Raw genomic sequence first — 18565 nt, forward strand, 5'->3', positions numbered from 1 at the left:
CGTACTACTTGCGTATCCACTACTCGCGATTCCTGGGCTTTGAGATGTCCCAGTGCTATGGGTTGGGTCGAGGTTGCAACTGCCATCGCTTTTCAGGGTCCAACAAGTCATCTTCCAGCAAGATAGATTAACGCCAAGGATTCTGTTTAGGACGCTTTGAATAGGTGGTGGTGGTGTTGATCATGATGAAGTTGCGGTTGCGAGACATTGCGAGCTATGTACCTTTCTCGAGGTGGCAATATCATGTCTCCAGTGCCGCTTGCGACTGACCAAGGTGGGAGATGATCATGTGGGGTTCGATCTCGAGCGGCAGGGAAACATGTCCGATTCGAATTGTATTCAAATTACTGTGCGTTTCGAGTTTCAATGGGGGTCGAAGAACTTTTGATTTCTTTCTGGGGAGAGCCTCAGGAACAGTTTTCGGCGGAGTTCACTGAAGGACTTCTCTGTGTTTACCACCCTCAACACACAGAAAAGGCGGAAAAACTGGGTTTGGGCGTCAATACGTTGAGAGCACATGCACCTCGCAGCGCGACTTCTCACTGCTTGTAGGCACCCCGCCTTCTTCGATCGCGTGCTGAGCTCCCCACCTGTGGAGCTAAGTCGCCCCCTTTTTGGTGTGCATTCCGCAAAAGGCTAACTTTGGAACGGCAAGGATGCAGTTAAGTTTTGGGTTCTGGGCTTTGATGATGGGAAGCGCTGAGGATGATGTGTGTATCTGGATTGTATTGGATTTGGACGTTGCCGCTGGGACAGTATGGTGTGGTTGGTTTTTGGTTACGTGAAGTGATCGATTCAAATTCCTGTTCCGCGAAGTGTGGTACAAGACTGTGTTAAAGGGTCGGGAAGGCTTCGGTTTTTTAAGGGTTCCCCTGCCCCAAGCCCTCTGGTTCCTCTCTGCGTCCCCTCCTCGCTATTTCGTACTACCGAGCCTTTAGCGCCAATATTTTTCTTGTGTTGCCCTATGGACCCTGGCCACGATGTCGGTCAATGAGGCCTTTCCAATTGATGCGGCGCAGATCGTAGGGGTGTTTATGGAGAGTGTGTTCTTCGGGTGCGTCGTCTCCTATTCCTCTTGTGTACAATGAAACTGACGTATTTACGTATAGTACGTGTTTGACCCTTTAAATCCTCATCCCCCCATTGACGCAAGGCAATACCGGGACATTGGTCAGGTATCTACCTCGTCACCTTCTTTAGTTGTATGAAGGCGCTCGTGTGGATCGAAGGGGGGTTCAAGCCATGGCACAACCTTCATTACAAAATGATAGTAGCGGCGCTGCTCATGTTTGTATTCGCCACCTTGGACGTCGCGTTTCACCTGCGCCATAACCTGGACGCGTTCGTTGGTGCACCCAATTCGGAGTATGTGATCGCGATGTTTGAGGACACCTCGAACTGGATTAATGTCATGAAGATGGCGTGTTATGTCGCGCAAACGTTCGTGGGGGATAGTATTCTGGTGAGTTTGCTTCTTTCCCTTGTTCTTGTGAACGTGTAGTCTGTAGTCTGGAGGGATGAATTGGGGACTTAATGTTTTTGCGGTTCTCGTTCTCAGCTCTATCGGTGCTGGATCATCTATAATCGAAGGTGGCTGGTGATCGCCTTCCCGACATTGCTGTGGATTGGCTGCACAGGTGCGTGTTTAAATCAAGGGATACCATGTTGCTTTAATGGCTGACATCTTTGTTCATCTGCAGTGTGCGGTGCGATCACCATCTATGTCGAGGCCACGCTTGATACAGAGGGCGCCTTGTTGAACGCGAAAAGCTTGATCCCGTTCATCACGAGCATGTTATGTCTTACTCTCGCGATGAATTCACTTACCACTGGTTCGTGTCTTCTCTATTTCCCTTGGTAACTCCGTACAGGGGCTTATTCAACACCCTTCCTGAAAACAGGCTTGATCGTGCACAGAATATGGCGGATTCATGCTCGAGTGAAACGCCGTATGAGCGCATATGACTTCAGCGACAGCGCATTATCGAAGGTACTGGTGGTCCTGATCGAGTCGGGGCTCATGTACACCACGTCGATTCTCATCCTGTTCGCGTTGTACATGGCGGGGCATAATGGACAATATGGCGTGTCGAACGCGGTGAGTGAAAAGGAAGCTTCATCCCTCGTTCTTTCGGGATCTTTTTGGTGTATTCAGGGCTGACGTATTTCTGCTTGCTTCTCTTCTCTTCCGGCGTCTGAAGGTCGTTCAAATTATCGTGAGTGTTTTCGAGAAATTGCCTGCTTGTACTCGGAGTTCATTTCATTTCTGACATATGACGGTGTAGGGCATCACGTTCAACCTGATTATCACGAGTGTTGATCGGGAATCGAGGCAGTCGAGTTCAGCGTCAGCCACAGCGTCACGCAGCAACATCGTGGCCACCAATCGAGGTGGTGTCCCCTTGCACCAGATTCATGTTCAGACCAGCACTTTCCGACATCAGGACGATGATCTGGAAGAAGGCGCTTCCAAAATCCGTTCTGCTGGTTCTGATGGAACCGGGAAATCGGTGGTGACTGAGTGGAAGTGAAGACTGTGTGTATGTGTGTGCCCTGGCGCTCAAGCTTCCAGTGTCGCCATTCCACCCTCCGAAGGACTTGTAATGGCCCGATGGGTTGTGTATGTATTAGTATATTTGTTGGTCAAGGATCTCCCCTTCGAAGCTTCATCATTTACTAGAATCTCGCTCCGCCCACAGCGGACTTTCCTCGCTCGTTTACAATACCCACCACTACTTACTATCTCTCTTCTTTTCCCTCGTATCTGCACTTCGGTTTTAGTCTTTGTGTGTAACTGTAGTTTTTCGACCCTTCGATGTGTACATTAGGCCCTGTATTAGACTTCGTGCGTCCCACGAAGGTGGGACTCGATGCAGAATACGTTGTGGGCTTTCGTTTAACTTGTCTTCTATCAGTGTGTGTATCGAGAACAGGGCCTCGAGGCGCCTTGTTTTCGATCTAATCTCAGGCTGGGGTGCGGAGGTAGACTGGCCTCAGGATGATGGGCGTTTGTTGTGGGCCTGCCGAACGGGACTTGTATCACTCGATTGTGTTGATCTGAGCGCCAGCGCGACGGTGTGGTACTATGTATAGCTAAACCCCTGAAAGGAATAGGGGCCTCCACTCTTTCTCCGGCGTTATGCAAGTTGTTCTAATGGGCGTTTCGCGAAGGCCATAATTAACAGAATGTCTTGTTATCGATAACCAAAAATGTCGGTGCTCGAGCCCTCCCGTAGTATCATCCTCGCGACTGTCGAGGAGTTAGGGACTACCGCGTATTCTTACGTGACCTCTCGACTTCCGAGTCGGGGGACGGTCAATTGCAATCGGGAGAGGAGCGCCTGTTGCCCGTGGGGTGGGTGGCCTTGCCGGTCCTTCAGAACTTCCTGAAGTGACGAAGTGGAGAGATATCCAGTTGGCAGTGAGGAATAAACTAATAAGAGTCGGACACATGTTCTTCAGTGAGTGCGAATGTTGGTGGCACATTGGAAACTTAGTCTTCTACATGGAACAGAAGACTAGGAAACGCTCACGATCGACGTCCAAAATGCGCAGGAACACGTCTGTAGGAATGTGAGAGCGTGGGCGGAGAATGTACAAGTTGAGGGGCAAGATGTGTATCATATATGTGTCTGTGGGTAGGGCTCACCCTTACACCTATGTGTTGCGAATAGAGTCTTTCATCAGAACCGACTCGTACCATCTAGAAAAAGTGGGTATCAATGCAAGTGGCTCTGTACCAGTACCAGTGACATTGGCGCCCTTATATGACCCCCACTAACAACAGGTCCGTCCCAACCATGGTAAGTCCCTGCTCGGCCAATGATTTCTACTAGTCGTAGTACTGGAGATATACATTCCATCTGAAGGTTGGGTTCTGAGATCGAATTCTCACTACACATCGACGCCTAGCTGAGATGAAGGGGAAGATCATGGGAGTGCCATTGCCCAAGGTTGTAGATCGTGAGTAACATGTTACTCACGAGATTTCGGCTCAAAGCTTCCGTACGGATAGTCCTCGAGGAAGCTGAGAAAGCTCGGATAGATGCTACCGGTGCCTTGTCGAAGACTTATCGCGTTCTTTGATCAGACGTGCTCCCGACTCGGGCTGGTAGGTTTCGACTCCAGACGCCGAAAAGGTGTAAAATCTTGTAACCGTGAACATCAATTGAGCAAGCATAGGGTAGGATATTGGTCACTGTAAAGAACATTCAAGTATTCAACGAAAAGTGAGGCCGTTCTGCTCAAATCAAAGGGCATCAAGTATTGCCTTCGGGAATAACGAAGCCGCGGTAACCTGTGTTGCTTAAAAGGTCGTACTAATACGTCCGACCTGTTCGTCTCCAACCAGCGAAGCGGATATGGCGCGCTGGTTTGGGGCACTGAGCGCTGACAATGGGCAGTGGTCGAGTGCTGCGCAGGACAGGGTATGGCGGGCCAGCCATGGTTCCAGTGCAGCCGAGGGCCGAGCATCAGTTGGCATGACCGCAAGGGATTGGAAGAAATCACAAACCGATTTCCAAGCCTATCAGAGCCCGGCCTTGCTCGGCCCCATTAACCATTTGAAAATTCGATAATCAGTGGAAGAGTAGGGGGTACATGGACTTCAAGGAGGAGACATTACTTTGGGCGCCTGTGCTGCTGTAACTTCTCAATACAGTACACCAATAGGGTAATGGAAAGGCTATCATTTAAATGGGCGCTTAGCGGTAGGTTCATGAGATAGGGGTCACGAATCACCAATGACGCGTGAAGAAGTTCTTGTTGATTTCACACGGCTGAATGATTGAATCTGGACACTACCCCGCAAACCACCTCTCCTCGTAGCCACTGTCTTAGACAACGACAAGAGGCCTTTAGATCTTTTCTCGCGTCTTCCGTTACTGTTCAGAACCAAAGTGAGTCGCCCTACGTAGTGACCATCGCCGAGAAAGGCGATGACAGGGGCTGGACGACCCCTCAATCGGTATTGATGCTGATCCGTTGCCAAGGGCTGAAGGGAATACCAAGGAGGTGGCCGTCGTCGGAGACCGACGCAGCATTCTTATAAGACAGTCTTACGAGGCTTTGTTTGCCTCTTATCGGTTTCCTTTCAATCACCATGTCCTTCTTCAAGCAAAAGCTCAAAGAACTCAAGGAGATGCCCTCAGCTCCTGAGGGCGCTCCGGCTCATATTAGTTTTTTGACTGAGGCCGTCAAGAAGACCGCTAAGGTCATTGACCACGGTCGCCAAAACGTTATCGGTGCGCATCATCTCACTGAACTGTGCTAAGGGATTCTGAATAGTGTTGGTTTAGGTATCTTGAACCCAAACCGTATGTTCCGCAAAGGATCCCGCATAGTTCTCGATTCAAACGCAGCGAACAGGTCGCCATGACGAACCACACGAACAGGCGCAAGACGCGCTGCGAGCAGAAATCAGGGCGGGACATCGATTCACCAGTTTCGCGCCCGAGCGCTCGAACAATACGTGCAAATGGTGCGCTGCCACAGTCCCTCGAAGGCCAGGACGCGACTGAAGACCCTATAGGCACATCGACGGTCACGATTACATGTGGGCGATTTCAGAGATGATTGACAACGCCAAAGAGGCCATCTTCATTTTGGTACGATCCATTCGAATCAATGCTCAATGGTGTACTCACTGGGACGCAACAGGATTGGTGGCTCACTCCCGAGTTGTACCTGCGTCGACCCCCGGCTTACTTCCCTGAATGGCGTTTGGACCGTCTCCTTCTCAGGAAGGCCGAACAAGGCGTCAAGATTCATATCGTCGTTTACAAAGAGGTTCATTCGACACTCCTCTCGATGTCTCTGCCGTTTTCTAACGCAATGCCATGCGTTTAGGTTACTCAAACGATGAGTTTGGGCTCTAAGCACACCAAGGTGAGTGTATCCACATCAGCCCCCGAGCCTTGCATGCTCAACATTTCATATGCAGAACTACCTCAATAGTTTACACCCCAACATTGCTGTTATGCGCCACCCTGACCACATTGGCTCTAAGGGTAAAGTATCCTTGCATCCTTTGCGTTTCAATCAACAAGCTCATTGAATTCGCCTCCCAGACGCCGTTGCAATCTGGTCTCATCACGAAAAAGCCAGTTCGCTTCCTTGCTCAACGGGTTCAATCCGCCTAACCTCATTCAACAGGTTGTTGTTGTGGATAACCACTTTGCCGCAGTGGGCGGTCTCGATCTGTGCTTTGGGCGCTGGGATACCCACAACCACCCTCTCGCAGACGTTCACCCCACCGAGTTCGACCTTACCCTCTTCCCCGGACAAGACTACAACAATGCTCGGATCATGGACTTCCAAGAGGTCAAGAACTACGCCAGCAATGCCCTGTCCCCTCTCGACAGTCCCCGTATGCCTTGGCACGATGTAGGTTACTACTCGGGACGTCATGTTATGGCAGATGCTGATAGTGGTGTAGGTTCACATGACCCTTGTTGGCCCAGCCGTCTTGGATATTTCTCAGCACTTCGTCGAACGATGGAACGAGATCAAGAAGCGCAAGGTGAGGGTTGAATGCTCTGGTCTATGCTGCTACATGCTCAATAACCCTGAAACAGTACGCAGATGATGAGTAAGTCTCGTTTGCGAACCTGATTCCGAGTGGGACCTATACCGCTTTCTCGATAGGCGTTTCTTGTGGCTCGCCTTGCCTCACGAACCGGAACACGCCCCTGAGGAGCCGGCAGCACGTAAGTCAATCAATTCATCTATTCTTGGAGTTGCCTCGATTGACCGGCCGTTGCAATCCATCACAGGTCACCCTCATTTGGAAGAGTGGAAGAAGATCGGGCGCAAGTACAAGCAGCGATGGCACGGGCAACATACCGGCGACGAACACCACCACTACCCTCAAACCCAGAATGGCAATTGCCGCGTGCAGGTGGTTCGAAGCGTCGCGGATTGGTCGCATGGGTATCTTGTCGAGCATAGTGTTCAGGATGCCTGTGAGTGTCTTTCGCTTCTGCGAACCGTCATATGCCTGACTTTGCGTTAAGATATCAAGCTCATCGAAGAGGCTGAGCATTACATTTACATTGGTATGTGAATTGTTGGGGCCTCAAGACACGTACTGACCTGGAACGTCTCTACCAGAGAACCAATTCTTGTGAGCTGCATTCTTGGACATCTGAGGGAAATCGTTGACAACAGCTTTCCAGTATCACTGCTACCAAGCCTGGAACTCTCATTACGAACTTGATCGGAAAGGCTCTTGTAGAGCGAATCCTCCGAGCTGCCAGGGAAGGAAGGAAGTTCAAGGCACGTCGGTCTACCCCGTATCTCGCTGGACTGCGCTGACGTCGACGTGCCTAGGTCATCGTTGCCATCCCTGAAGTTCCTGGATTCGCTGGTGAACTCAAGGGTGAAGCCTCTATTGGATACATCATGGCTGCTCAATACAGAAGTATCAACCGCGGCGGTGACAGTATCTATGAGGCTATCCGTGCTGCTGGATATGAGCCGTGAGTCACCCTTTTGCCACATATGCAATGATACTCATCCTGTTGGATAGAATGGACTACATTCGATTCTATCACCTGCGCTCTTACGACAGGATCAATGCCCCAGCTGGTGAGATTCTATCCCTCCGCTTTGGTCATCTGGGTGCTGATTTGTCATGACTAGGTTTCATCAAGGCCATCGAAGAAAACTCTGGTGTCTCCTTCGAGCAAGCCCAAGTCGCCATCGCGCGCAAGTGGATCTCCGGAGACTACTACACCAACCAAAAGACGGTCACGGTCGCCAAGTCCCATCTCACCGATGAAGGTCTCATCCAAACCGAAAAGACTGAAAAGAACACCGTGGAGGTTGCTGTCCCCGAGACTGACGAGGCTGCCGATGAGATCGTGACGAGGTTTGAGAAGGGAGCGGAGAACCTTCGCAGGGATACTGATGTTGCTGATTCGGTGTCGAGCCATTTGTTGGAAGCGGGTACCTCGCTTCTTGATGAGCCATGGCATGGGACTGAAGAGGAAGAGTTGAACGCGTAAGCTGTGGTTCCCTCTTCGCAATGGAGCTTTGGCGCCTCTAACAGTTTTGGGGTGCTTAACAGATATGTATCGGAGATGTTGTATATCCACTCCAAGCTTATGATCGTGGATGACCGTCGTGTCATTGTCAGTAGCCCTTCCTTGTTTCTATCCTTTGTTTCAGGTGTACTAACGCGGATTATTACTAGATCGGTTCTGCGAACATCAACGACCGTAGCCAGAAGGTAAGAATGCCCCTTTTTGTATTGGACGGGGATAGGATGACTGACTGAGCGCGTTTTCTATTGAATAGGGCGATGGTGATTCGGAGATTTGTTTGGTGGTCGAAGATGACGATATGATCGACTCTACCATGGATGGGCAGCCTTACAAAGTGTCCAGGTTTGCCGCTACGCTTCGACGCAAGTTGTACAGGGGTACGTCTTGCCTCTTCTACCCTATTCTTTCTATCTATCCGGATGAGGGTTTATTAACACCACATTCGTCATTTACCCTCTAGAGCACCTCGGCCTCATCGAGCCTCAGGAATGCAACAAGCGCTACCCCAAGGTCACTTCCTTCATGCGCCCCGCGCCTATCCCCAACGAGGACGAGACGCACCTCGAGGAGGATAGGTTGGTGGCTGACCCCATCTCGCGCGAGACGATGCTCCTCTGGATGGAGACTGCGCGCAAGAACCGCGAGGCGTTCTCAGAGTTCTTCCGGCCTGTGCCTACGAACTTGGTTCGTGATTGGGCTGCGTATGAGGTGAGCCGATTCGTTTCGTTCAACGTTCATTTTACTCTTTCGAGAGTTGTTTGGGCCTTTGGAAAGTCGTGGAGTTTTGGCATTTTTGCTGACTTGATGGTGTCGTTTTGTTGTTAGAAATATGTGCCAAAGGTTAAGACTGGACATGTTGTTCCTGGTACGGACCTTAACAAGATGAAGCAACGGCTTAATCAAGTCAAGGGCGCGCTCGTTGAAGCTCCTTTGGTGAGTTATTTCATTAGTTTCTTTCAATTCATAAAGTTGTCGGCTTGGTTTGCTGATGCGGTATGTGTTACAATGTAGGATTTCCTCATGGACCAGAAGGACTTCCATACCGGACCGGAATGGGCTGGTCTCCTCCCTACTTTGCCCATCTATATCTAAGCGCCGTCGCGAAGGCCGCTCGCTCCGAGTGCGAGTTTAATGTGTCTGAAGGAGATGATGATTGGGATATGTTGTGACTTGACGACCGAGGCCGCCCAAGTGACCTGATTTCCGGATTTGTGTACATTATCGAAGTTCCCTCGTCCCGGGTGCTTGGATTAAAGGACGGCGTGTTGGAATGGGATGTGTATGGAGGTATCCCGTTGACCTTCATCCTAGTCCCCGTTCCACCGCGTTTCCGAAGAAGAATCGAGATTTGAATGTAATTTCCGAGTTCGAAAGTTTTGTAGTGTCTACGTCTACTCACCCCCTTTTTTTTATGTTGTACGCGTACGAATTTGTGATGTGTTATGCTAGTTAATGACCTTTTTTGTTGGATCGATTTGTGTTGTTAATGAATGCTTTAATAGTGCCTACTTTTGCTTGGTTGTGGCTGTCGTTAATGAAGGGTTGCAGTAAATGAAATGTTGGTTTCTATGTCTTTTCGGTGATGTTCGAAAGATTGTCAATTTAGTGGAGGATTGTCAGGGGTGTGTTCCTGGTTTGTAAGGTGCTGCTCTGTACATCGTGGTTCAGGATAACATAGGAGGTGCTTATGTCGCTGCGCTGAAGTGCTCAACAGGCGCAGAGGCGGGAGGTGCGGAGTCGGGAAGTGATGCGCCATCAAAGTGCGCCTCCTCCGTGGCGCTCGGGGTGCCACCTCGCTCTTGACGTCGGGGACCAACTTGGTCAAGTTCAAACTTGTTTTTATTTTCAATCAGACCATTGTCACCGGCGGCTTCCAATGAGATGGATGCCTTTCAGCGATTGGAAAAACGCAATATTTGTACTATTACTAGTCGCGCCCGACGAGCTCAAAACGTAAGTTCAAGAGAGAGGAAGGCGGTCTGCTCGATTTGAGGATATACAGATTTAGAGTCGTCCCAAGATATAGGTATGGATATATATGCAAGTAAGCGTTTTTCTTCCCAGTCCCTCCGCAACCCAATACTCGGCCTCGAGTCTCTCAACTCCAAAACCGTGCACACTCCCTCAGCAATCAGCATGCAGCTGATAAACACCCACAACTCAACTCAACAAAGAAACACCCGTACTCCACACCTCAACTAAGAAACACCCACCCAAACGACCTAATCTCGTCCCCCTTTGTTCCGAAGTAGAGTTCAGTCTCGTAGCCCCAGTGGATGCTACCCACGATGTAGTCTTTGAGAGATAGGATGTAGCGGGAGAGGTTTTTGGTGGTGGTGAGGAGGTCGGTGTCTGGGTTGTCGAATGGGGTGGGGGAGGTGGGGGAGGGTAGGCTGGGGGAGGTATGGTCGGAGGAGGAGGAAGAAGAGTGGTCTAAGGAGGAGGAGGAGGAGTGGTTTAAGGAGGCGTTATCGAAGGTGCTGGAGGAACCGTCGTCGTCGCTGATTGGCGTGGTGGCGGTAGAGTTGAGGCTGGAGTCGGTGTCGAAACCTAGGAACCACCCGTCTCGAGAGGAAGGGTCAATACCTAAGAGGTAGGGTCTACCCGTGCTTGTGGGTTTAGCAGTACTGCTGCTGCTGCTAGTACTCGTGCCGGTGTCGCCGACGAGGCTGGCGGGGATGGACCAGAGCCATCTACCCCACCCCGAGGATCTACGGCTGTTATTACTGCTACCAGACGAAGAGGGGGAGGGGGAGACAGTACTGCTGCTTGTGGTCGTGGCAGGTGGGTGAGAGTGCGACGAAGGACCATCGGAGTCAGGTTTGGTGAGTGGAACAAGTTCCCGTTCGAGACGATGAAACTCTTCGAGTGTTTCGCGGACCATACCGCCTGCGTAGTTCATCGCGCCTTGGACGGAGAGGTTCTTGTGGGAGGTGAGGAGGGAGATGAGGTTGTAGGTGTTGCATCTGGACGGGGCTGCGTATGCGAATACGTCCTGTCGTGCCAATCGTAACAAGTCAATCGAACATGCACGAAATAAAGATGCAAAGAAAGAGAGACCGACGTACGATAGCCCAAGCGACAGCATCCACTGCACATTGTGTCAGCCGTTTAAGCTTGAGGTGTTCGTTAGGGTTACGCCCGTTCGGACGGGGGGAGATGTCGAGTAGTTCGACGAGGTCCCAGAACATGGAAGAGGCATACGCTTCTCGGCGCGAGATGAGGTACTCTTGTAGGGACGGCACCCTATTCTCCCTAAGGTTATCCCGGATTTGGGATTGTGCAGCGACGAAAGCGTGCACTGAACGCGCGAATTTCTTCACCCATAGCGTTTGTTGCGATGGAGGTAACAAGCCCAGGTTTCGTTTCAGTCTTGGTACGATGCTGGGGAGTGGCAGCAATGAGCATGGGTCGATTCCTAGGGTTCTCGGACCAGCTCGACTTGAATTTGAATTGTTTACCTGGTAAACAGCGGATGGATGTCCAGTATCTCGAATGGATCGCCGCCATCTTTCACCTTCGTCATACTCGACGCTTTCTGTAGCCACTCGTCAGGTGCTCTCCCCTCCAACACCCGGTTATGCGCGATAAAGGCGAGAGAAAGAAAGTCTGTCAGTAAGAGTAGTTGCGGGAAATCGCATGTAGGGCAGGCTAAACCGGCTAGAAGACCGTATCGTCCTTTGGGCAGTAATTCCTTCTCATCGTCTGTGAGTTGTAATGAGGGTGAGTGAGGTTCTGTAGAAGACGGCAAACCGAGGATCCAGTCCTCTGAGCAATCGGTGGCCCTTCGTATGTGCTTGTTCGTCCGGAAGGTGAACGAGTTGATTTGGGAGAGGAGATCTGGCAGTTGGAAACTGAGGCTTGTTGGGCTTGATATACCAGTTGTCATTTTGTTGATCTATAGGAAATTGAGCATTGTGGTGTATGGTGGTGGTGGTCGGAAGGGAACCAGCAGGACGCTGGCAGACGAACGGCAACTTATTGAGTTACCGGGTTCGAGATCACGTGGCGTCATTGCACGCTGAGCGCGAGCGCGGTGAACAACGCTTGTCTTCTTCTCCGCCGTCGACGACGCTCCAGCTATATTCCAGATTCATTTAAGCGCTGGAAGTGGTCCCTTATCTGGCTGGAATATTTAGGATCTTGAAAGGCCACTCAAAACGATTTTAACGACCCAGGCGACGAAATTCAACACCAACAATGGCGGAGGCATTGTATAGCGCCTTTGCAGAGGTCCTGGCAGCCAGTCAGTCGGTGAAGGACGACTTGGACGCGCTACTGGACAAAGACAACGGCTTTGCACCTCGGTTACGCCAAATCTGTCAAGACCAGTGAGCTCTAACTCTCTTTCACCATATTCAAACTCTAAACAAACCCGGTTCGTTCATAGGATTACAGACTTTGAAGAAACCCGAGCCCCACAGGAAGACATCGAGTTACTGCGATTAGAAGCTAACACATGGGGTCTCTTACAACTGGTCATGCCGCCTCGAAAGATCGAACCTCTCCCGACGACTTCAGCGCGCGACTTGGTTGCTCAAAATCCGTATACGCCACCTTCGACATTGGCGCAAGCCATCATGGACTCCTCGCCCCTCCTTTCCGAACTCGTCGTCGTCAGAGAATGGCTCCAAGATACCGCACCGAATCCGCCCCACCCAGAAGCGAACACTGGCTATTGGAAGTTTACAAAACATAATGTGCTGCAGGGCTTGAGGACGACGAACACGTATCGCGATGGGCTGGTGAAGGAGTTGGATCCTGATGCGCCGAATAGGGAGGAGGGGAGGAGTTTGGCTGCGGATGATGCCGTGAGTTGCTTGTACTCTGTTGAGGTTAAGACTGAAATCGCTTTGGTAGAGCTATGAACGGAGTCTCCTTCAAGCTTTGTACTGCTGCGTACGTGCAGGCCGACTTGACGAAGCAGTAGACATTTGTCGGAAAGCCCATCAACCATGGCGCGCTGCAAGTATTCTGGGAGCCCAGTTATTCCGGTGGCCCGCCATTTGTACGTCCTTCCTCTGTCAGTTTCTGAGTGATGACACTAATATTCAAAAATAGCACTGGAACCAAAAGAAGACGACGCGATGGTGGAAGACGAGGAAGAAGTCTGGTCTGGCAACAAGCGTCGCAAACTATGGAAAGACACCTGCACCCACGCAGCTCTGAATGTAACGCCTACTCTCCCTCTACTCTTTTTACCAGTCCTAACTACCGCGTAGACCTCACTCTCAGACCAAGAACGCATCCTCTACGCCGCCCTCGCTCCCTCTCCAGCAACCGCCACCATCCTCAAAGCAGCCTGTAAAACCTGGGAAGACCACCTCTGGGTCCAAACCAGCATCATCTGCGAAGAAAAAGCCAGCTTGGAATTGGGAAGGATAGGTGGGAGTTTCTGGGAGAGTGAAGATGGAGTTGAAGCTGTAGAGAGAGGCGTCCGAGATATTTCTCGAGCCGAGTTGGAGAAGGAGCAAGAGGATTGGGAGAGGGAGGTTGTAGAGAGTTTGGAAACTTTGAAGGATGTTGCTGTTGTTGAAGGGTGAGTTCATTCAATCCTTGATAGATTGGCGTCGACTAATCTCTCGATGATTAGTCCAGGCGCAGAACACGCATACCACTTCTCCCAACTACATATCATCCTCGACAGGACAGACGCCCTACTCAATTCATTCGCAGGCGGGCTAGCCGAAGAACAATTCCCCAAACACACCTTCGAATACGCCCAACTATGCCGATTCTTCGCTCACTTCTGTCTTTTCCTCCAACTGATCGATATCCCGACACCGCCGTTGGCGACTCAGACTATTCTGGAGTCCTACCTCCAGGTTTTGGAAGAAGCGGGGCAGAGGGAGTTGATCGCGATGTACGCTGGTGCGTTGGGTGATAATGCTGTGGAGCGGTACGCGTTGTTCTTGGTCTCGTTGGCGCTTACGGCGGATATTGGCGAGCGGAGACTGGCGCTCACGCGTGCGAGGGATCATGGATTGGATATGGACCGCGTGGCGATCGTCACCGCCGAACGAACCATCGAGCGTGCATTCGAGGTATCTACTCCCTATCTCAACTACATTCAACGACTAACCCTCCGGCCCCTCCCAGCTCCTCCCCGAACCCCGCGGCAAACTCCCCTCCATCATCGCGCTCCAACCGACCGCCACCGACCCGGAACTCTTCCTCCTCCGCTCAATCGAATGGACGACCTTCTCCGACACGACCTACCCCGTCGCGCTCGAGCAAACCAACGTCATCCTCCGCTACCTGCTCGGCATGGGCCGCGTGCAGGTTGCACAATCTTTATTGGATTTGCTGCCGGCCGAGTTGGCTGATATCAGTGAGCCGGAGGATAGGGCGACCGAATATTTGCATTATAGGCAGTTTTTTGTTATTTGGGAGAGTGTTGGACGGGTTGTGGAGTGTCAGAGTCGGGATTTGCCTGGGATGAGTAAGGATGCGAAGGGGGTGTGGGTTAATGAGTATAGGGTGAGTGTTGGTGCTGTGGTTTTTGGGAAATTTGGATTGTGGATGAACTGATGACTGATCATGCGCTTTTGTGTTGTAGAATCTCATCGATACGGTGTACGACCAGATTGTGCAGCTGCTTACTACCGAGTGGTTGGTCGTTGAGACGGAACACTATGGAGGTGAGTCCCTTGATCATTTATAGAGGTTAAAAGACAGTTTTCATTGACCACTAATTCTTTTCCAGCCGACCGAAGAACCCGCGAGCTCATTCGAATCCGCCAAATCTACATCCCAGAACTCATCATCCGGCTCCACTTCCTCCTCTTCGAATCACGACACTATTTCCCAGAGTGCGTATCTATATCATGCATGCATACCATCCCTTTGCTCTGGCTTTTGCTAACTCCCTGCCCTACCCACCTACCCATTTTGCTTTTTGACCTTTCACCAGTAACCTCAAACGCGCTCTGCAACTAGCCAATATCGTCGCGGACTCGCGGTACAAGTTGCACGAAGACTTTGTTAATGAGGATGGAAGGAGGTTGGGAGAGTATTTAGGTGCGGTAAGGAGGGCGTTTATTGGAGCGTTGGAGAAGGGGGGTTCGGATCCCTTTAGGAGTGTTTCGTCTATGTGAGGGGTTGATGGAGTGTGGGTGTGGAGGCGTCGAGGAGGGACAGTTTTACTGGTAGCCAAGTATGAGAGGATGTACTATGCAGGCTGGTCATGCGACTTTTTGTTGCGGCGATTTTTCCTCCTCCTTTTGCAATCTATTCGATGATTGGAGTTAATTTCTGAAATTGTCGAAAGGCTGGTAGTAAGTACTTGTACGAATGCCATGTATAACTTGCAAGAGTGAGTTTTTGAAGATATGAATACCGAACAGGAGACTGTATTGGGATCTAAGGTCTTTTGCCACAGGGACTCGACATTCGAGTTCAAGGAAAGACTGTGACGAATCCTCCGGTGTGCCTTGATCAGCTTACGGACCGAAACTCTAGCCACTGGTCTTTGCCTGTGCAAGGCTCAAAAGCCAAGTCAATTGGTGTGAGTTTGAAGGCGATTGAAAGACAATTGTGGAGCGCCGGGCATGGCAGTGGCACTCATAAGAGTTGGGTGGTTTCGCTAAGCGGCTCCCATACTCCCCAGTTACATAAAGGTTGGCGCTGGAGATCCTTCGCCACGAAGCTCATCTTGTCCAAATAATAATCTTTGCCAAGGCGTCTGAGTAGGACAAACCTGGAATCTAGAGGCGGTTAACCGAGAGTGAATCATACACTTAGTAGTAGGGTCGGCTCAGAAAACCTGCGACATGTGGCATCAATAGGTGTCTGCGTGGTAGGTAGCCTACCGAAACGTGCGGTGGAGGTAGGTCGGCTAGGAGGAACTCATCTGCTTTCTCCACCCCGCCAGCTCTCCACCCCGTCAGCCCCTCTTCGAACTTGGCGTTGTTGGACAGTCAATACATTCTTATATGAAGCCAGTTTATAATATAAACATTCAACACAAATTGGAGGTAACTATTGGAACGGTAGCCGAAGCGGACAGCTTAGTAGAAGAAGGTGATATCCCAGTGGGTTTTCTCATCCTAAAACACATTAATGTCAGGTAACTGGCCTGAAGGCAACTGGGTAACAGAGAGTACTTACGACGAACTCGTTCCCACTGGGGGACTGATATCGGCTGTACGAGTCTCGCTTGGAAATCTCCTTGAAGTTCTTCGTGATGTACTCGTCGAGTTCCTTGAACTTTCGGAGGTCGACCTTGTATCCAGCACCATGCGAGTAGGTGCCGCTGGCGTGGCCGGTCTCGGTACCGCCGGTAATGGTCAACGACCTGCCGACGCTCTTCTTCAAGGCGATGACACCGCTGATGGTGTGGTTGCAGATGTCCTGGAGGGAGGTGCAGTTGGACTTGGTCCTAAAATAGATCGTGAGCGATTGACCGTCCAGCTTGGAGAAAGGAGAGGTGCATGGCTTACTTGTCCTTGCAGTTGCCAGAGGACGACCAGGTGATGTCGTTCTCCTTCAACCTAGCCTCGGCCTGCGCCTGGGTGATCTTGGTGCATTTGGTGTACGACTGCCTGGTCTCGAGGGCGGGAGAAGCGGCAGCGACAGCAGCAAGAGCACAGACGACGACGGTGGAGAGCTGTAGGGAGGCGAGGAGAATCGTCAGCGAACGTGTAGAGAGCATCGGCAAGAGACACCACTCGCCTTCATCTTGACTTTGGATTGAGAGGTAGTTGGGGAACTGAGGAAACTACAGCGATGTCGGATCCCTATTTATACGTTTTTCGACAACTAGACTTGGCACCTGTGGACGAAAGGACACGTTCGAGATCCCTTGGCCCTCCCTCTACTCGAACACCTTGTTGTCCCTGCGTGCGATGGGCTTCACCGCGACTTGACGAAGAGTGTCGATCGTCGCTTTCCTTTTGTGGCACTTGAGTGTCCTCTTTGGTTATCTCGACTGATCGAAGATGAGAGGATGCTGAGAAGTCTGCGCAAGGACGAATGGCCTGGATGATGATCGTCACAAGCCATCAAAAACTGATAATGATCTCAGGAGGCTCTGCTCGTTCTTTGCGCATTTCGTGTTTCATCCTGTCTGGTCTCGCATGAATCTTCCGTATACTTGTATCTAGCACTCATGTGGGGGTGTCTCCGTGGGATACAGATCCTAGCCCTCCCAAAGTATCAAATTTGAGACCTCGCGGTTTGTGAATTACAATTAAATGCTAACAGCGCATCGTTCGCAAAAAACACCAGAACATCCTTGAATGTCTCCGGTGATAACCTTCATCTAATCTCGACGGTTGGCGGACGCGGACCCGAAATGATCCCCTCAGGAACAAAGTACCTCGTTATCCCCGCCCCCGATAATCATCAGTATCTTCGCTGCCTTTCGCATTTCGCGTTTCATGGTGGGCAGATGGAAGGTAATGGGAGTCTGTCCGTGATGAAAAGCATAGTATCGCATGGTATTGTGTATTAACGATGGCTTTTGAGGATAATTGAGGGGAGGAAATACGAGAGACGGGCTTGATATCCGCTATAGGCAAGCTCTAGGCGGCCTGGACGTGCGAGCATTTCCAAAGCTACGAAATGGGGCCTACACAAAGGGACGCGTGGTACTCGATACTTCCGCCGCCAGTTGGAGTCTTGGAGCCACCCAACTGCAGTGGCCGCTGAGCTCCGTTGAATGTCACCCAATCCCGGAAAGAGCTAAATATATTGAGCCTGGCAGAAGCATTGACAGTGGAGCTTGGTTGTTTATCTACAACTAGCGCGCATAAGGGCGAATTCTTTTGCTTTCCCACTTGAGGTGAACTTGAAAAAACAAGTTCGGTATCTTTGCTCGATTCACATTGCACGAGGTTACCCCAGGTCTTTGATCCTTCGAAGATTGGGAAATCTACTGTGATAGTACATTCCACCACTGATACATGGCAAGACCTCCGACCGGAACCCATATTCCTAGTCCACCACCTGTAAAAACCTCCCCAGGTCTGCGCAGACAGTCTAGGTGGCTCAAAGACAGGCCAGGGGAACACCAGGGCTCAGAGTCGGGCTGGATCAACCGCCTGCCGCAGCAACTTGAACTTGAAGAGAAAAAACCCTCCAGGGATTATCCGAGTTGTCATCTTCGTCTGTTGGGCACGTAGCTCATGTCCAACCACACATGACGGCATATATTTATACATTCCAGTCCCCTCAGAAGCGGAGGATCACCAATCGGTACTCCTCATTACTTTATCCTACTGTCGTTGTGGCCACGACCTCCCCGCCGTTCTGTTCCCTATACATACCATGCAAGACGCGGAATCATACGTGAATCACCCATATAGCAACGGCAAACCACAACGAGCCGCAAGTAGCTACAACGTCTCGGATTCTCGACCCTCAATACCTTGCTGCCCCTTTCCCAAGGTCAAGATTCTTCAGGTGCCCACAATCAACTACTAGTAGTACTAAGTACACATTCATTATTTTACGAACTTGCAACGAAAAAGCCAAAGAACAAGTCCAAGCAGGAGAGGGAGAGAAGAAGAGAGTCCGGT

The 18565-nt window shown here is 50.9% G+C and overlaps 6 protein-coding genes across 6 annotated transcripts; 4 read left to right on the plus strand and 2 right to left on the minus strand.

Annotated features, from left to right (window-relative positions):
- Window positions 1–980: 980 nt before the first annotated feature.
- CC1G_07952 (hypothetical protein) lies at window positions 981–2875 on the plus strand (the record flags this gene model as incomplete). Its single annotated transcript, XM_001838159.2, has 7 exons — window positions 981–1054; window positions 1201–1462; window positions 1559–1637; window positions 1701–1832; window positions 1872–2098; window positions 2202–2216; window positions 2286–2875. The coding sequence occupies 7 exons, from the start codon at window positions 981–983 to the stop codon at window positions 2529–2531; spliced, it is 1035 nt and encodes a 344-aa protein (XP_001838211.2). The 3' UTR covers window positions 2532–2875.
- A 335-nt stretch (window positions 2876–3210) lies between these two features.
- CC1G_15777 (hypothetical protein) lies at window positions 3211–4577 on the plus strand (the record flags this gene model as incomplete). Its single annotated transcript, XM_002910011.1, has 7 exons — window positions 3211–3355; window positions 3423–3461; window positions 3675–3728; window positions 3913–3963; window positions 4016–4054; window positions 4091–4111; window positions 4357–4577. The coding sequence occupies 7 exons, from the start codon at window positions 3211–3213 to the stop codon at window positions 4575–4577; spliced, it is 570 nt and encodes a 189-aa protein (XP_002910057.1).
- Window positions 4578–5101: 524 nt separating this feature from the next.
- Window positions 5102–9137, plus strand: CC1G_07953 (phospholipase D; the record flags this gene model as incomplete). The annotated part of the gene is made up of 25 exons (XM_001838160.1): window positions 5102–5243; window positions 5298–5315; window positions 5368–5479; window positions 5531–5606; window positions 5659–5787; window positions 5848–5886; window positions 5942–6013; window positions 6069–6104; window positions 6154–6384; window positions 6437–6520; window positions 6576–6589; window positions 6646–6707; window positions 6774–6962; window positions 7014–7055; window positions 7111–7123; window positions 7176–7230; window positions 7330–7478; window positions 7529–7587; window positions 7642–8002; window positions 8069–8132; window positions 8195–8230; window positions 8299–8422; window positions 8506–8753; window positions 8871–8978; window positions 9057–9137. The coding sequence occupies 25 exons, from the start codon at window positions 5102–5104 to the stop codon at window positions 9135–9137; spliced, it is 2544 nt and encodes an 847-aa protein (XP_001838212.1).
- Window positions 9138–9946: 809 nt separating this feature from the next.
- Window positions 9947–11571, minus strand: CC1G_07954 (hypothetical protein; the record flags this gene model as incomplete). The annotated part of the gene is made up of 3 exons (XM_001838161.2): window positions 9947–11040; window positions 11114–11429; window positions 11507–11571. The coding sequence occupies 3 exons, from the start codon at window positions 11569–11571 to the stop codon at window positions 10240–10242; spliced, it is 1182 nt and encodes a 393-aa protein (XP_001838213.1). The 3' UTR covers window positions 9947–10239.
- Window positions 11572–12245: 674 nt separating this feature from the next.
- CC1G_07955 (nuclear pore complex protein) lies at window positions 12246–15755 on the plus strand (the record flags this gene model as incomplete). Its single annotated transcript, XM_001838162.2, has 13 exons — window positions 12246–12376; window positions 12436–12856; window positions 12906–13053; window positions 13107–13216; window positions 13268–13584; window positions 13639–14089; window positions 14145–14525; window positions 14605–14686; window positions 14752–14857; window positions 14959–15138; window positions 15316–15322; window positions 15427–15552; window positions 15738–15755. 13 exons carry the CDS (start codon window positions 12246–12248, stop codon window positions 15753–15755), a joined length of 2478 nt encoding a protein of 825 aa, XP_001838214.2.
- A 299-nt stretch (window positions 15756–16054) lies between these two features.
- On the minus strand, window positions 16055–16724 carry CC1G_07956 (hypothetical protein; the record flags this gene model as incomplete). Its single annotated transcript, XM_001838163.2, has 4 exons — window positions 16055–16093; window positions 16155–16425; window positions 16487–16653; window positions 16686–16724. The coding sequence occupies 4 exons, from the start codon at window positions 16722–16724 to the stop codon at window positions 16055–16057; spliced, it is 516 nt and encodes a 171-aa protein (XP_001838215.2).
- Between the last annotated feature and the right edge of the window lie 1841 nt (window positions 16725–18565).

This window comes from Coprinopsis cinerea (genome assembly GCF_000182895.1).
Source record: "Coprinopsis cinerea okayama7#130 chromosome 13 map unlocalized cont3.13, whole genome shotgun sequence".
In the NCBI taxonomy this organism is placed as follows: domain Eukaryota; kingdom Fungi; phylum Basidiomycota; class Agaricomycetes; order Agaricales; family Psathyrellaceae; genus Coprinopsis; species Coprinopsis cinerea.